This window comes from Poecilia mexicana, unplaced genomic scaffold, assembly GCF_051168715.1.
Source record: "Poecilia mexicana isolate PSO_F unplaced genomic scaffold, ASM5116871v1 scaffold_17, whole genome shotgun sequence".
NCBI lineage: Eukaryota > Metazoa > Chordata > Actinopteri > Cyprinodontiformes > Poeciliidae > Poecilia > Poecilia mexicana.
The window spans coordinates 25,101,988-25,118,073 of NW_028263386.1; the positions used below are offsets into that span (position 1 = coordinate 25,101,988).

Genomic DNA, 16,086 nt, shown 5'->3' on the forward strand with positions numbered 1-16,086 from the left:
TTAAGCGAACAAACAAAAGAGGAAGCGGTGCAGCATCTATGTGTGTATGTCTGTGCTGCTGCTGTATTGTTAGCAGGTGCCTGTTTGTGTTTCTGCTCTGCATGTTGCTGTGTACCCTGCTGTGACTGACAGATCCCCTCTGAATTTCTCCTCCTGACTTTCTTGCCTCCACCGTGTCAGAACAAGTCTCAGCTTGGCCTCTCTCAGTCAGCCTCTCACTCATCAGTCTGTTCTCTGTAGGGACAAAGATGTACTATATTGCACATATGGATATATTGTGAAATAATCCATCCATTTGTTTTCCATTCCCACATGATACTTTTAAAGGTCGCAAGGTCTAGTTTGCCATGGCCATGACAATGCTTGGACAGGTCACCAGTCCATCACAGGGAAACACAGACACACCGGACAATAAATGATCATTCATTTTTAAGTTGTTATTACAACACATTCTCACTCCCAACTCGTCACATATTGACGCTTGGGCAGGTACCCTCGGCGTCACATATTGACGCCAAGGGTACCCCCTTGGCGTCAATATGTGACGCGAAGGGTTCTCATTGAATGCTGTACCGTTCCCTAAGCGTCCGATACTGACGACTTAGGAACGAATAAGATGACGTGTCTATTCTATTTTTTTTAAAACCTTTATTTACAATTTATGTGCTAGTTTGAACAGGATATTAAGAATATTTACTACAAATTCGGTATTTAAAAATAACTCCGTAAAATATAAAACCGGAGGAGTTTTGTTGTGCTTGTTGTTAGCTTGATTTAAAAGCCTTAAAAAAAAATAAAAATAAAAAAATAAAAAAAACTATTTTTGAGTATGATATCAATGATTTACACCAAATAAATTTAAGAAAAATTAAGATGTGTTTTCGTTTGTGATTGCATGCAAACTGTTCTGTAAACCTTTTAATATGTTCGATTGAAATAAAAATAAGGACGGATCCCACAAAAACCCAAGAAGAAGAATAAGCTGACGTCATCATATGCGACACTTACACTCCGGTGAGTAGAAATCTGCATCTGTCAAAATGTTTTTGTACTCTAAAACCAAAAATAACTCCAAAGTGTTACGTTATTAAATTACTGATGGTTTTTTTAGGACTTAATGGCAGTAGGACTGTGATGCGAATGGTTGAAGACACGTTTGTAACATTTTTTTTGCCGGAAAATATACGGTGGACGCTAGCTAAATTAGCCTGTTGGAGGCTAATTGTTCCTGTACACTGTACCTGTGCTTAATACGTTTAATTAGCCGTGATAAAGTCACATAATAATGTTTATAGTCATGCTTGTTGTTGCCACTTTGTAATATTGGAGGGTTGCTCAAAACATCAGTGCCCCTAGGCTGTGATGATCTTTAAAGTTCTGAACCCTGTCTGAATACACTGATTGCAGCTATAGGTCATTTACTTGAATTAAAAATGAACTTGCGTCAGTACAGGCACATTTCTTTTCTCCTGTCTGTTATTTATTGCTGTTGCAAGCCAGATGAAGAGAAGTAAAGAGCTGAGAACCTGATCTTTGAACAGACAGAGACCATAGCTGAGGAGCATCCAATGATGATACCAGAGAACCAGGAAGAGACTGTGATAGTGCTTGATTTGGTTCCTGTTTCTCATCCTGTTGTCCCATCCTCTCAGTCTTTTCAGAAGAAGAAAAGACCCAGAAGCATCTCTCCAACTGCCTCCTCCCACTCCCTCATCTCTCCGTCCCCCCTCCCTCATCTCTCCGTCCCCCCCCCTCACCCCGCCCGTAGATCTTAAATAACTGTCAACTTTGGCTGTATGAGTACTTTGACGTACATATCCCAGAAGGGCCGTCTGACTCTATTCTTGAGTGGTTATGCTATTCAACATTTTGGTGTAACTGGTTAAACACACTTGAATCAAATGGCTGAGGTGCCACCTCATTCATTCTGCATTCAGATCATATGAAGTCCTGGTAACATCAACATTAATTGAGTGAGATGTTTTGTGCCAGAGACACACCTAGAACTTGAAAGACACCTAACCTATTCTTGATGCCTGGTATTTGGACACCTATGTCCTATTTTATGTTTTCTTTTTTTATCTCTCATTTTAAATCATAGTTAAGATCTTGGCTGAGAGCTTCCTGAAATGATTTTTGAGCGGGAAGCCATAATATATGAGTTGGATAAGATGTTAAGGAAGGATCCCTTCAAGTGTCAAGCTTGTACCCCAGATGTGCTTTCAGTTTCAGTGGATGGAAATTGCAAGTATTACCATTTAAAGAATGCAGCAAGGTATTGTAAAATGTGTGAAATATAACAATTCTTTGTATATGTTAGTGATGTTCACTACCTTTGGACTGTAACACCTCATGAAGTGTATTTTATTGCTTTGTTTTTCAGATTGGAGGAACAGGCTATATTTCAGGACCTTTTCATTGCCAAGGATGAAAACATAGGAACATTTGTGGACTGTATACACTAATCAACCAAAAATGTAAGACTGCAGATTGTAAATGTATAATAACAGTAACCTTTTAGCCTGTAATAACAGCTTGCCTGACTGAATTGTATGCATTCTAGATTTTGTGGTGGGCAGCCAGGGAGATCTCTCACAGATCCAGCAGCAAACTGGGTGAGGAGGCTTGGAGCTAGCGGTGTGTAGACATGGAGTGCTGCTTAGTGCTCTTCGAGATAGTATGAGATATTTGCATAAGCTTTGTTCTTTCATCAAAGGCTGGCCAACAGACAATGACTTTTTTCCATGGATGTAACATGCAAGTACTGGCCATATTTTGAAAACTAACAAAAAGCTCTCATAAGCTCCAACACCTGCTTAAAATGAAGCCATTTCTCTCAATTTTCCATGGCAAAGCCCATGAATGTAAGGTAAGGAACACTGACCAGGCATTGTATAACCTTGCTGGTACATACTGCATAAACATCTTTGACACAGTTGATGTTGTTTGTGTATGTTTGTGCAGATACAGATGGACAAAGCTTGTGCCAAGGCTCATCGTTAGATCAGAAAGGAGAAAACATCTTAGCTTTAGAAGATGTTGGTCACTTGAAGACTGATACAGACACAGAAGTTCTGTCTTTGGAAGAGATCCTGTCCGGTGACACAACATTGCCATGGCAACAATCACACAGTGGTAAGTAAACATCCACTAATATGTTTTATACTGTCATCATACCTGACAGATAATATGACTAGATACTCCATGTGTTGACCTCAACTTACAAATTTAAACTTTTAATGAGTTGATTTGTCCTTTTCATAAATGCATTTCAGACTCTCAGTCTTCACACAAGAACAAGGGCAATCGATGACATCATGATGGTAAAGAGACTGGAAGAGGAAAAGAGGATCTTTGTTGATGGACCATCGTTGGAAATCTCTGTCATCCTATGAAGACACTCTAAAGGAGTTTTCCACCTGTTATCGGGAGGTAAATTTAAAAGTATGTTTTTAAGTAACGCATAATCATACCGAAAGTAAAAGCATCTAAATTTTGGATTTTTATTTATGTTCAACTTTAAAGGTTTGTCCTGTGACCTAACTGACGAAGGTCCAAGAGGTCTCCAGAGCATCATCCTCAGAGAGCTGCAGCACCAACAGATGAAGCTGCAGGCAACAGAGTATTATCTACAGCTGGGGAGCCCAAAGTGGGTCCTAGTGGCCCGGCATCCTGCATATTTTAGTTCTCTCCCTGGTTTAACACACCTGCATCAAATGATGGCTCGTTAGATGGCCTAAGAAGAACATTGACAAGCCGAAAAGGTTGTTTCTACCACCAGGGAGAGAATAAGACATGCAGGATGCCGGGCCACTAGGACTGACTTTGGACACCCCGATCTACAGACTTTGTCAGGAGCAGAGAGTGTTACCTTTGACGACGACTTCAGTAGTGACTGATATAATAGTCATATATATATAGTTTGCTCATAAGTCACAAAGAGACACCTTACAATTTGTTCTTGTGCTTTCATGTTTCCAAATGGGCAGTGTTTTATCTTGTTGATTCTTTTTTTAAAATAGTTAATTTGTTTGTGCCTTTGTATTTTCTAAAAGGGCTTACTAGAGCTGTAATTACTTCCACAGTGTGTTTCTTTTTCACTTATGTTTCTGCACATCTAGTGTATTTTCTAGGTAATAAGAGAAATTGTAGTTAATTTAATAGTTTTACTATTTTTACTTCAAGTGGAATAATAACACTTGTGCTCATGTTGAGCAGTTAAATGGCTACAATGCTACGTTAAGCAGTCCCAGTGATTCTGCACTATCTAACATAACCAAGACATCTTTTTGGATCTTCTACTTTTCTTTTCTTTTTTTATTAATATGTGCAGCTCTGACTTATTTCTTAATCCAAAGAATACACAAAGTGTGTACTGGTGGAACAGTTTCTTATCCATGGTCAATTGAATGCGGTTCAGTTTGTCTGTCAATGTCTTTATTAAAAAGAAATAAGTTAAATAAAATTTCAGTACTTGTCAACTGCCAACTCTCCTGACCTGAACCCCAGAGAGAATCTGTGGGATATTGTGAAGAGAAAGTTGAGAGACGCAAGACCCAAAACTCTGGATGAGCTTAAAGCCGCTATCGGAGCATCCTGGGCTCCATAACACCTCAGCAGTCCCACAGGTTGATTGCCTCCATGCCACACTGCATTGAAGGCTGCAAAAGGATTCCTGACCAAGTATTGAGTGCATAACTGAACACGATTATTTGAAGGTTGACTTTTTTGGTATTAAAACACATTTCTTTTATTGGTTGGATGAAATATGCAAATTTTTTGAGACAGGGATTTTCATGAGCTGTATGCCAAAATCATCAGTATTAAAACAATAAAAGACCTGAAATATTTCAGTTGGTGTGCAATGAATCTAAAATATATGACAGTTTAATTTTTATCATTACATTATGGAAAATTATGAACTTTATCACAATATGCAAATTTTTTGAGAAGGACCTGTAGACCTAGTGTTATTTATGCGTGTCTAGGTTCAACAGTTGACAGGTGAAAAAGGAAGCCGACTAAGGTTTGGTAGAACTTGCTGTCGGTGTCATTTAGTTGAAATGCTTCAGATTTGGACCTAACTTCTTTTTTAAAACAGAGCGTCCCAACTTAGTGAAATAATCTTAACATTAACTTGGTATTTGGATGCATTTACAAACCAAAAGGGGTAGACCTCTATTTCAACTACAATAATTAGATGGACACAACTTAACTTACATTCTCTTTATGCCTTTTCTCTGCAAGCTTATGAAATGATGAAATGAACCACAGAGGCCTGAGGCCTCAGGCAGATCATTCTTTTTCCACTAGAACAGATTTAGAGTCGGGCTACAGAGCTCAATTCTAGAGAAAATGCATCTTTGAACCATTACTTTCATAAAGCATTGGAAGATTAAGCCATCTCTACCACTCAATTTGAGATTAGTGATGGAGTTAGGGTTAACCCTAACCCCAATCTAACCTTAGATTGTTTTTATACAGTTTAACATAGTGTTTCTCTAGGAGAAAAGCACTATGTCAATCAAACATAATTTAGATTACTATACTAATGTAGTTTAAATTACAGTAGAGTCAAACTGATTCAATATTAATTTACTAAACTGTAATGTTTCTGGGTTTCAATCTGGGTTTCCTTTCATACACAAAATAAGCTGCAAACTTTAACTTAAATAATTAACCTTAGACAGGTAAAAATGCTATTCAAAATACTTCTCCATAAAACATTTTTATGTGTAAATACTGATCACGCTGAATAAAACACATAACAAATAGCTTCACACAATTCTACAAGTGTGTAGGAAACGAATCTGTTACACAGTTTAACCTTGCGTCATGCCTTACAGACAACACACAGGGCAAACTTGACCAGCCTACAATGACGACCAGCTTGTCAGGCAAAAAGTCTTTATAAATCCCATCATGACTCTTTCTGTAATCAAACGAACAGTTTCACTACATTTTGAAGTAACATTTCTGAGTGTATCGTTGACCTTGATCTTATTTGGCTACAGACAAATACGGTTGTCATCTTATTGAAAACCTTATTACCCCCCACCTCCCACAACGTGCTGATAGTGTTCCTTTCTTCTCTTAATCAGTCTGCCGTACGATGGCTGCGTTCCATTTCAGATTCCCGCCGATCAGCCGTACAAGAATTTCTAGAACCAACTATGCGGAGCTGGGATGCTTATAAAAAGTCTATCTATCTATCTGTCACAAATGCCATACACAATTTTAAACACACAAAATATACATTTGCATTTATATATCTATATAGATATATCTATACATAGATATATCTATATATAGATATACCTGTCCTGATATATATCTAGATATATCTATATATAGATATATCTATATAAATAGATATATCTATATATAGATATACCTGTCCTGATATATATCTACAGATATATCTATATATAGATATATCTATATAGATATATCTATATATAGATATATCTATATAAATAGATATATCTATATATAGATATACCTGTCCTGATATATATCTACAGATATATCTATATATAGATATATCTATATAAATAGATATATCTATATATAGATATACCTGTCCTGATATATATCTACAGATATATATATATAAATGCAAATGTATATTTTGTGTGTTCTTCAAAATTGTGTATGGCATTTGTGACATAGGTTTATTAAAATGTATTGTTCTAATACAGTCAGTTGATCTGGACATTGCAATGTATTTTTATCATGCTCTTCATCAATAACTTCACTTAAAGTTGCTGTGTTTAAAAATAAGTACTGCATTTGAAAGCAATTTTATTATAACATTTTACAAATACAGTCTTGATTCACAAAATCCATGACACAAAAAAGATATTAAAATAATAGCTTTTTGAGTTAAAAAAAACACTTCCAATTAGTTATATTGACATCAAGTTGTGCTTATTTTGTTATGTATTTTTATAGACTTTACTTTGTACATCCACATCAACATTATAAACACTCAAAAAGAAGTGTGTACAATACCATGTTTAAAGTTTTTAAGACTTTAGTCATATTTACTGAACAAAATCTACAAACAATTCTGTTCTAAATTTCAAGACTTAATACAGGCACAATACCTGCCTGATGCAGTGACTCAATCAGCCTCACTTAGTCTTTAACAGAACTTGACAAAAATGTGTCAGTAAACAGCCCAACATAAGCTGACATATATTACAACCATAACATTCATTTCAGTGAATGGCCGAAAACAATATTACACAGAGAACTTCGTAAAATGGTCAAACTGCAGTAAAAACAAAGAAAATAAATTAATACTTTGTAATACAAAAAAGAAAAAGTAACATCATGGAAGGACTTGTTCGCTGTCTGAAGGAAATGGCACTTGGTGGACAGCAACATGAGAGGATTTACTTGCAGGTTCCCAGGTATCATCCCAGATTTTTCCGCTAGAAAAGAACAACAACAAAATAAGGATGTGGATTTTTTGTGCTATAAGGTTCACAAATCTCTCTTTCTAAGATGTATACCTGACTTTAAGAGGGGGTGATGTAGCCAAAATATTTTCTATGCCGACATCCACCCAAATGCCAGCTAGTACTTACATCCTGTTTTGTCCTAAATATACAATATTATCTTGACTTATTAAGTGTTAAATGATAAACTGACTGCAGTCATTTTTACCACTACACAAACAATGAAAATCTCTCATAGTGCTTCAGTTTCTTAGAAAAGTCTAAAAATCAAAACAGAAAAAAAGTGACAGTTTCAGATTAAATGTGTGGCTTATATTAATTATAAAAGGCACAGTGTTAAATAATAAGTGTTGAATCACCTTTAAAAAGTCCAAACATCAAAATCAGCACTCCTTTGCTGATAAGCGGCCTAATTTCGGTATTTGGAGTTCTATCTCTATATTTCTATGTTTCTGTGCAAATGCTGACTTTTAGTATGAATTTGTTTCACCCAAAGATGTTGTGACTTATGTGCTATAAGTGTTACTGATTCCTGTTGTAATGCCCGTTTTTGTCCTCATAAAAAAATAAAGACAAATATAAAGACAGAAAAGGAGTCTGGTAGGTCAGTAATTAAAGCCACAAAGTTTATAAGTAAACAACTGTGCTTATTTTTTGCAGACCACTGCCTCCCTTATCACCCCTCCCCCCATCTACTCATCTCCACACGTGGCAATGTCTCTCAGTGTATCTTGGCATGTTTGACTGGGGTGGGGATGTACTGTCACAGGGTGGATTAGTTAAACTTTTAGACTTACCGCATTAGTTCTACGCCCAGGGATTGATTTTGGGTACTACATTTCCACCAACCTAAATAACAAGAAAAGGAAAAAAACAATTTTAAAAACAAAAGAAGAAATGAAGTCCAAGCGTGTACACTTGAAAACTGAAAACTAGTGTGGTGACTGTCATATTTTATAATCCTTCTAAACTTTACTCTTTTACTCTTCTTTACATGGATTTACACATTTTCTCAAATTAGTTTGACATTAACTTTAATCACTTTACAATGGCCACATAAATGGAAACTAAGCCCAAAACAAGTTGTCTTTGCTTATAAACAGTCTATATAGTTTTTCTGTTTCTGTGAGAATTTTGACATTTTAGGGCTGGACTCCTTAAGTCGCGAGTTCAGTTTTCTTCTCGGTTCGATTCTCGGCCTGAGGTCTTTCTGCATGGAGTTTGCATGTTCTCCCTCTGCATGGTGGGTTCTTTCCGGGTTCTCCGGCTTCCTCCCACAGTCCAGAAACATGACTGTCAGGTTAATTGGTTTCTCTAAATTCTCCCTAGGTGTGAGTGTGTGTGTGTGCATGGTTGTGTGTTCTGTCTGTTTCTGTGTTGCCCTGCGACAGACTGGCAACCTGTCCTGGGTGTACCCTAGCAACACTCCTGACCACAATAGGGACAAGGGTGTAAGAAAATGGATGAATGTAAAGAAAACAAAACTTACGCCACCCTGACTTAAGGAGACGGCATGGTCAGCAGGTGACATGAATGCAGATGTGGCTGATCTACGGGCGGGGGTGGGGGAAGGAGAGATGACGGAGCGGGAGGAGAGGCAGTTGGAGAGATGCTTCTGGGTCTTTTCTTCTTCTGAAAAGACTGAGAGGATGGGACAACAGGATGAGAAACAGGAACCAAATCAAGCACTATCACAGTCTCTTCCTGGTTCTCTGGTATCATCATTGGATGCTCCTCAGCTATGGTCTCTGTCTGTTCAAAGATCAGGTTCTCAGCTCTTTACTTCTCTTCATCTGGCTTGCAACAGCAATAAATAACAGACAGGAGAAAAGAAATGTGCCTGTACTGACCCAAGTTCATTTTTAATTCAAGTAAATGACCTAGCTGCAATCAGTGTATTCAGACAGGGTTCAAAACTTTAAAGATCATCACAGCCTAGGGGCACTGATGTTTTGAGCAACCCTCCAATATTACAAAGTGGCAAAAACAAGCATGACTATAAACATTATTATGTGACTTTATCACGGCTAATTAAACGTATTAAGCACAGGTACAGTGTACAGGAACAATTAGCCTCCAACAGGCTAATTTAGCTAGCGTCCACCGTATATTTTCCGGCAAAAAAAATGTTACAAACGTGTCTTCAACCATTCGCATCACAGTCCTACTGCCATTAAGTCCTAAAAAAACCATCAGTAATTTTATAACGTAACACTTTGGAGTTATTTTTGGTTTTAGAGTACAAAAACATTTTGACAGATGCAGATTTCTACTCACCGGAGTGTAAGAGTCGCATATGATGACGTCAGCTTATTCTTCTTCTTGGGTTTTTGTGGGATCCGTCCTTATTTTTATTTCAATCGAACATATTAAAAGGTTTACAGAACAGTTTGCATGCAATCACAAACGAAAACACATCTTAATTTTTCTTAAATTTATTTGGTGTAAATCATTGATATCATACTCAAAAATAGTTTTTTTTATTTTTTTATTTTTATTTTTTTTTTAAGGCTTTTAAATCAAGCTAACAACAAGCACAACAAAACTCCTCCGGTTTTATATTTTACGGAGTTATTTTTAAATACCGAATTTGTAGTAAATATTCTTAATATCCTGTTCAAACTAGCACATAAATTGTAAATAAAGGTTTTAAAAAAAATAGAATAGACACGTCATCTTATTCGTTCCTAAGTCGTCAGTATCGGACGCTTTGGGAACTGTACAGCATTCAATGAGAGAACCCTTCGCGTCACATATTGACGCCAAGGGGGTACCCTTGGCGTCAATATGTGACGCCGAGGGTACCTGCCCAAGCGTCAATATGTGACGAGTTGGGAGTGAGAATGTGTTGGTTATTAATACTTAGAAATTCCAAACAACAAAATTGTTTTTGGACTGTGACAGAAAATGGGGGTACCCAGAGAGAACCTTCTGTATCACAGAGAGAACATTCAAACCCCAGACCAAACAGCTCATCAGGGACTCATCTTGGTTTGGGCCATTAGCCTCACAGCACTGCGGTGTCACGGTGAGCTCCAAAGAGATGGTAAGAGTTTCAGGAAGATGGTGGTGGCAGAAGGTTGTGGCTGGCTACAGATCTAAAAAATTCAAAAGGAAACTTTATGTTGTTTCGAAAATAGTTTAAATGTGAAGGACATTTGAAATAGCTGCCAACAAGCCCAGGTCTGGTTGTCCAAGCAAGTTCAAATTGAGCGGAACGCAATGTCAAATTTTTTAAAGTCATATGTGATAGTGTTTTCATAACAAATGAAGATAATGTATTTACTTGATTGTGCTATAAAATGGCCTTGGAAATGCATGATACTGCCCCTTTGAAAGATGTTGTTTTGTTGGTTACATTTCTCAGTAAAAAACTGAACATTTAATGGTGTTCTAATTTTTATATGATTGCAAATCTTTTGTTGATGAAGAATAACGCGTCACAGCTGCATAGCAGTGATATCACTGTCATCACTGTGTTTATGTCTGGTGGAAGAGACTCATCACATTTCCAGCAGTTTTACAGTCCCCCACCGTATCTCTGATGCAACTTTGTTGTTATTCCTTAGGGTTCATTGAAACCAAGACAATGAGCCCCTGAGGGGCCCTTCAAACATCCAGCAGCTTCAGAATCAGCCGTTGAGCGTATTCACTAATTACGGGGATATTGTGAGACAGGAGATGAACACAGGACAGTGTTTGATCCTGAGCCTACAATGGTGCATCTAAAAGGAGGTTATTATGTGCCCCTCCCCCCCGACCCTCTTATCTGGCCCTTGATGAGATGTCTCCTATGGCAACGGTGTGCAAATACAATCGGTGACAAGAGACGATTGAGGGAGGCGAGTAGGCTGCTTAAGCTTTGAAAAACTCCTGTTTCCTTAGGTAAAACAGATTGATACGAGTCAAGACTGCAAAAAACAATTTTGTTTTGAATTTCTGCCTTTTTTAAAAAAATATATATGTGTTCTTCCTCTTCAGGTGTAATTGAGTTCCTTAAGCCTTAACGCCAGTTCTGTGGCAAGAATACAGCTGTCATTAAAAGGTCGTAAGGTGAGGTTTGCCACAAGCCATGTAGGGGACAGAACAAACATGCAGAAGAATGTAAATAGTCAGTTTAGTTTGCTGTTTATAAAATGACTTGCTAAAATCTTCAACTACATTACTGTTAAATCACGAGAGATTATGCAAAATACAGTGCAATATGCAATACCTCTGAGGTTCCACTTTTGTTATCCTGTTATATAGAATATTGATTAAGAAGCACAGCTCTCAAACACATGTCAGCGGGATTTTTGCTCATGTTTTTATCCAGGGTTTTATAAAATCCACACCTATTTGACAAACAGTTTGAAACCAGGTTAATATCTTGCCAAGCCAAATAAAAACAATCGATGCGACACATGTCATAACCAGACAGCCAGTTGTTAGTTTAACTTCCGTTTTCACTAACCACCAGAAACTGCCTCCATTGTGAAAAGTGTGCAGACAAAGATGTGTGGCATCCCTCCGCTTATTCACTGAGTTAACAAATCAGCAGCATGTGAAGAGGAAACGAGAGAGAAAAATCCCTTTTGAAGCGAACTGATTAAAAGTACACAATGTTGCAACACAAGTTTAAAGAAAGGAGGAAGTTTCATTAAGCATATATTTTTTAATGTTTAACAGCTGGAGCAGACTCTAAGGATTAAAAGTTGAACTTTGACTCTTCCGAACACATATTTCATGTCACTGTTGCCCATGTAACGTAGCCTAATATATGTAGTAGGATAATAGGGAATGATGGTTTTGCATGTGGCATTTAGTTATCTAATAGGCAGTCGCACTACTTGTTTTGACGCAGAATTAATTCCATAATCTATTTTACGTTTAACTTCTGTCTTCCTTTTTGAAACATTTTAATAGCAGAATTATGTCACACAAAATGAAAAAGTCTCTCTTAAATATGCGAACTCCATTGTTTTCTTTTTCTCAGCTTAAGAGGTGATACTTGAAAAAAGGGACTTAAAAAAACAACACAATTTACATATAGAATAGTGAGCAAAAAAAAAAAAAAAACAACAACCACGTATTATTTACGATTACAAAAACTTGTGAAGCAGCTCCACAGCATGATGCTGCCAACATTATGGTTGACAGTTACTGTGCTAGTAGGTTCTTAGGCCTTACTTTGACAGGCCTAAACATAATCTGCTACTCTGTGTTAAATAACTTAGTTTTTGTCTCATATAAAACATGGCTGCTTTGAGAACTCAAACAAATGTATGAAGTGCAGATTTTGAAAGAAATTCAATGAAGGAATATACCATAAAATACAGATTATTTTTATTGCTTGTTCATGGTGATAAGGATGTACTCTACACATGGAATTGGGTTGAGTCACATGGCAACCAACTTCTTGACTCAAAGAACCTTTCCTGGTTTCTTTGCGGAAGAATGAACCTCGAAAAAAATACGTCTTATGTTTTGGATAAATATATATTATGTCAATAAACATATTTTCGAAAGTGACTGGTAAGAATAGACAAACTGCATAAAACGGTTATTTAACACTTCCTCTGAAGGTTCCTTCGACGTTTTCCTTCGAGTAACTTACATTCCCAGAAAGGGGGAGGTTTGGAAAGTGCAAAGTCATGCTACATTGTGGCGTGGTCAGGACTGGAGAAGTGAACTGAGGAGATGCGTCGCGTTGTTTGGTAAAACTATCGCGAGATTTTGGTGAAGGTATATAAATCCAGTCGACAAAGCCAGCCGCTGCACTCTGTGGATGCGAGGAGAAATTCTACAAAAGGTAGGTGTTTAAAAAAAAGACAACTTTTCTCTATATGTGTTGTTTTGGAGTAGTGTTTTTTTGTTTTAAGCTTTCAATTCGCGAGGCTTAAAGATCAGGGAGTTCTCATTCGTGTTTTTGAAGCATTCAACAAGTGTTTTCCTCTTTTTTTTTAAATCAGAAAATGGGACGGTCGTCTGTAAATCCAGTGTGACAAGAGTTGACTTAATCAGTATTTTCTGTCCGACATAGATGTATTTATCTGAAATCGGGGTTTCTTTTTAGTCATTTTTGAATGTACTTCCGTTAACCAGGTAAATACCTACATTTCGGTTCGTAAAGGGTCGTTTTTCATAAGCGCCACGCGCTCGTCGACGAAAGCACAATGGCAAAAAATAAGTGCATTTATTGATATACGGAAACACCTGTGAAACAAGAGAAGTGGTCATGGGATATGTTTCGAAAGATCCCAACTGACTGCTGCTTTCTGTGCGTATCATAGCCCGAGTAATTTATTGTAAGATATTATGCGCATTACCTTGTTTGCGGCTTTTTGCTCTCAGTGAATGATCAGATTTGTTGCTGAGCAATATAATTAAGTCAATATACATTTAGATTTCTCAAATCTGTTAGCATTTGTCTCACACTAAATTGAGTTCAAATTCAAAAATACTTCATGAACCCCAAAGGGAAATGTAATAATGTACCTAAAGTCAGGTGTGAGAATTGCTGACATAAACATTTCTTGCAACCAACTGTCGTTGTGTTCAACAAGCAGAAAAGTCTGGAATTTAATTTAATTATTTTTCACATGTAGAAGAAATACGGAGCAAGAAACAGGATGTATAGCTTTGTAATATCAGCATTTCCTCTACCCATGCTTTACAGATTCTGTCTAACCTCAGTAAAATAATCAAGTAAGCTTTTGTTTATAGTTGAAAGTGAACAAGAAAAAAAAAAAACTTTGAATACTATTTGAAAATTAAAAAAAAAAATCTTTGAGAACATAAATAATTTTTCATCTGGAACTGTATTGAAAATGTGTATGAAGTGGAACCCTGAAAAATTTAATAAAATATTAAACATTAGTGTAGCCATGTGAACAATTTCACAGACTTAAATTATAAACTTTTTTTTTATTGCACGAGTTGCGCAAGTGGCCTCATATTATTATTAGACATTCCTTTTATAAAATAAACAATAGGCAGCTGTAAGTTTTCAGAGAGGATGTGTGTGACACTCGCCCATTTCCTTCTCAGTCTGACTGAAGATGGCTGCAGGCAATGCAAAGATTGGAAAACTGGCCCCAGACTTCTTGGCTAAAGCGGTGATGCCGGATGGACAGTTCCAGGACCTGAAGCTGTCGGATTATAGAGGTAAGACCTTTCCTTCGCTGCAGGAAGATGCTACGTATTGACATATGAATTTATTCCCCCAGCCCCTGCTTAGAAGTACAAAAATAATCTCCTCGTATTTCCTCTCTGCACAGGAAAGTATGTTGTCTTCTTCTTTTATCCGCTGGACTTCACGTTTGTGTGTCCCACTGAGATCATCGCTTTTAGCGATGCCGCTGAGGAGTTCAGGAAGATTGGCTGCGAAGTCATCGCTGCCTCCGTAGACTCTCACTTCTCCCATTTTGCATGGTATTCAACAATCCTTTGTTGTTTTTGCATTCTTGACGACTATGTATAGTGAGTGCTTCAACATTTCCTGTTTTGCCATTTTTAAGGACGAACACACCACGTAAACAGGGCGGTCTAGGTGCCATGAAGATCCCACTTGTGTCTGACACACGGCGCACCATCTCCACAGACTACGGTGTCCTGAAGGAGGATGAAGGCATCGCCTACAGGTGGGGCGGATGCTAGGTTTTGCCCTCTGGTCTATGCACCAATCTCAAAATGCTTTCCGATTACTAAAGATCACAATTGACTTCCCAGCTTTCGTCTGCTTTACCTTTGGCTGATTTTTATTTGAGCCAGTTTGATTGAACCTGATGTGGCATTTGTTGTGAATTGATCTTAAAATCCACACGATTCATATACATTTTCTGTATTCTAGGGGTCTGTTCATCATTGATGACAAGGGTATCCTGAGACAAATCACCATCAACGACCTCCCAGTTGGACGCTCCGTTGAGGAGACCTTGCGTTTGGTTCAAGCATTTCAGTTCACAGACAAACATGGAGAAGGTTGGTGTGTTGCTTCTGTTTTTGCCACTTTCTTTTGAAATTATACACGCTTCCTTTCTGGAACCTCTTTTATCTTTAATCCATCTGCCTGGGCTCATTACTTGTTTATCTGTTCAGTCTGTCCAGCTGGCTGGAAACCAGGAAGTGACACCATCAAGCCAGACGTGCAGAAAAGCAAAGATTTCTTCTCCAAGCAGTAATAAACTCAAGACCACAGTCTGCTGCCTGCTCTAGCAGATTTCATTTTGTGATAGCACGTCCAATAATGTTTGAGTCAGAGCTATGTCGTCATCATACAGTGTGTGTATTATGTCTGTGTAAACTGTGGCCCTGGGACCAAAGCACAGTAATTATGCTGTGGTAGCTATTTTATACTGTGGTCAGTTTTTGACAGGTAACTGTCTGAGCAGTCGATCATTAGTGGTACATACAAAGGAGCAAAGTTGAGCATATCTGTGCTCAAAATGTTGTTGTTTTTTTCTATACCCTGAACAAAATTCTTATTTCACCTGAATAAATTATGTGTTTCACTTATATGGTGATGTTTTCATGTTCGTCAACAAAACTGTGTTACAATTTCTGAAAACCTTCAAATTTAAATAAATTGTAAAATTAAGTAGACATTTGAATTTTCTCTGTATACAATAATTTATAAAGA

The 16,086-nt window shown here is 37.4% G+C and overlaps 1 protein-coding gene and 2 long non-coding RNA genes across 3 annotated transcripts; 2 read left to right on the forward strand and 1 right to left on the reverse strand.

The window, feature by feature from the left end:
- The first annotated feature begins 446 nt into the window (after window positions 1–446).
- LOC148154823 (uncharacterized) lies at window positions 447–3,428 on the forward strand. The gene is made up of 5 exons (XR_015765880.1): window positions 447–2,275; window positions 2,384–2,477; window positions 2,564–2,869; window positions 2,965–3,135; window positions 3,276–3,428. It is a non-coding gene; the product is annotated as an uncharacterized LOC148154823 (long non-coding RNA).
- Window positions 3,429–6,764: 3,336 nt separating this feature from the next.
- Window positions 6,765–10,308, reverse strand: LOC148154824 (uncharacterized). The gene is made up of 3 exons (XR_015765909.1): window positions 8,956–10,308; window positions 8,264–8,315; window positions 6,765–7,439 (listed from the first exon to the last, which is right to left on the reverse strand). It is a non-coding gene; the product is annotated as an uncharacterized LOC148154824 (long non-coding RNA).
- A 2,801-nt stretch (window positions 10,309–13,109) lies between these two features.
- On the forward strand, window positions 13,110–16,049 carry prdx1 (peroxiredoxin 1). Its single transcript, XM_014989144.2, has 6 exons — window positions 13,110–13,257; window positions 14,496–14,612; window positions 14,726–14,879; window positions 14,966–15,088; window positions 15,298–15,428; window positions 15,546–16,049. The coding sequence occupies exons 2-6, from the start codon at window positions 14,507–14,509 to the stop codon at window positions 15,626–15,628; spliced, it is 597 nt and encodes a 198-aa protein (XP_014844630.1). The 5' UTR covers window positions 13,110–13,257; window positions 14,496–14,506; the 3' UTR covers window positions 15,629–16,049.
- The last annotated feature ends 37 nt before the right edge of the window (window positions 16,050–16,086 follow it).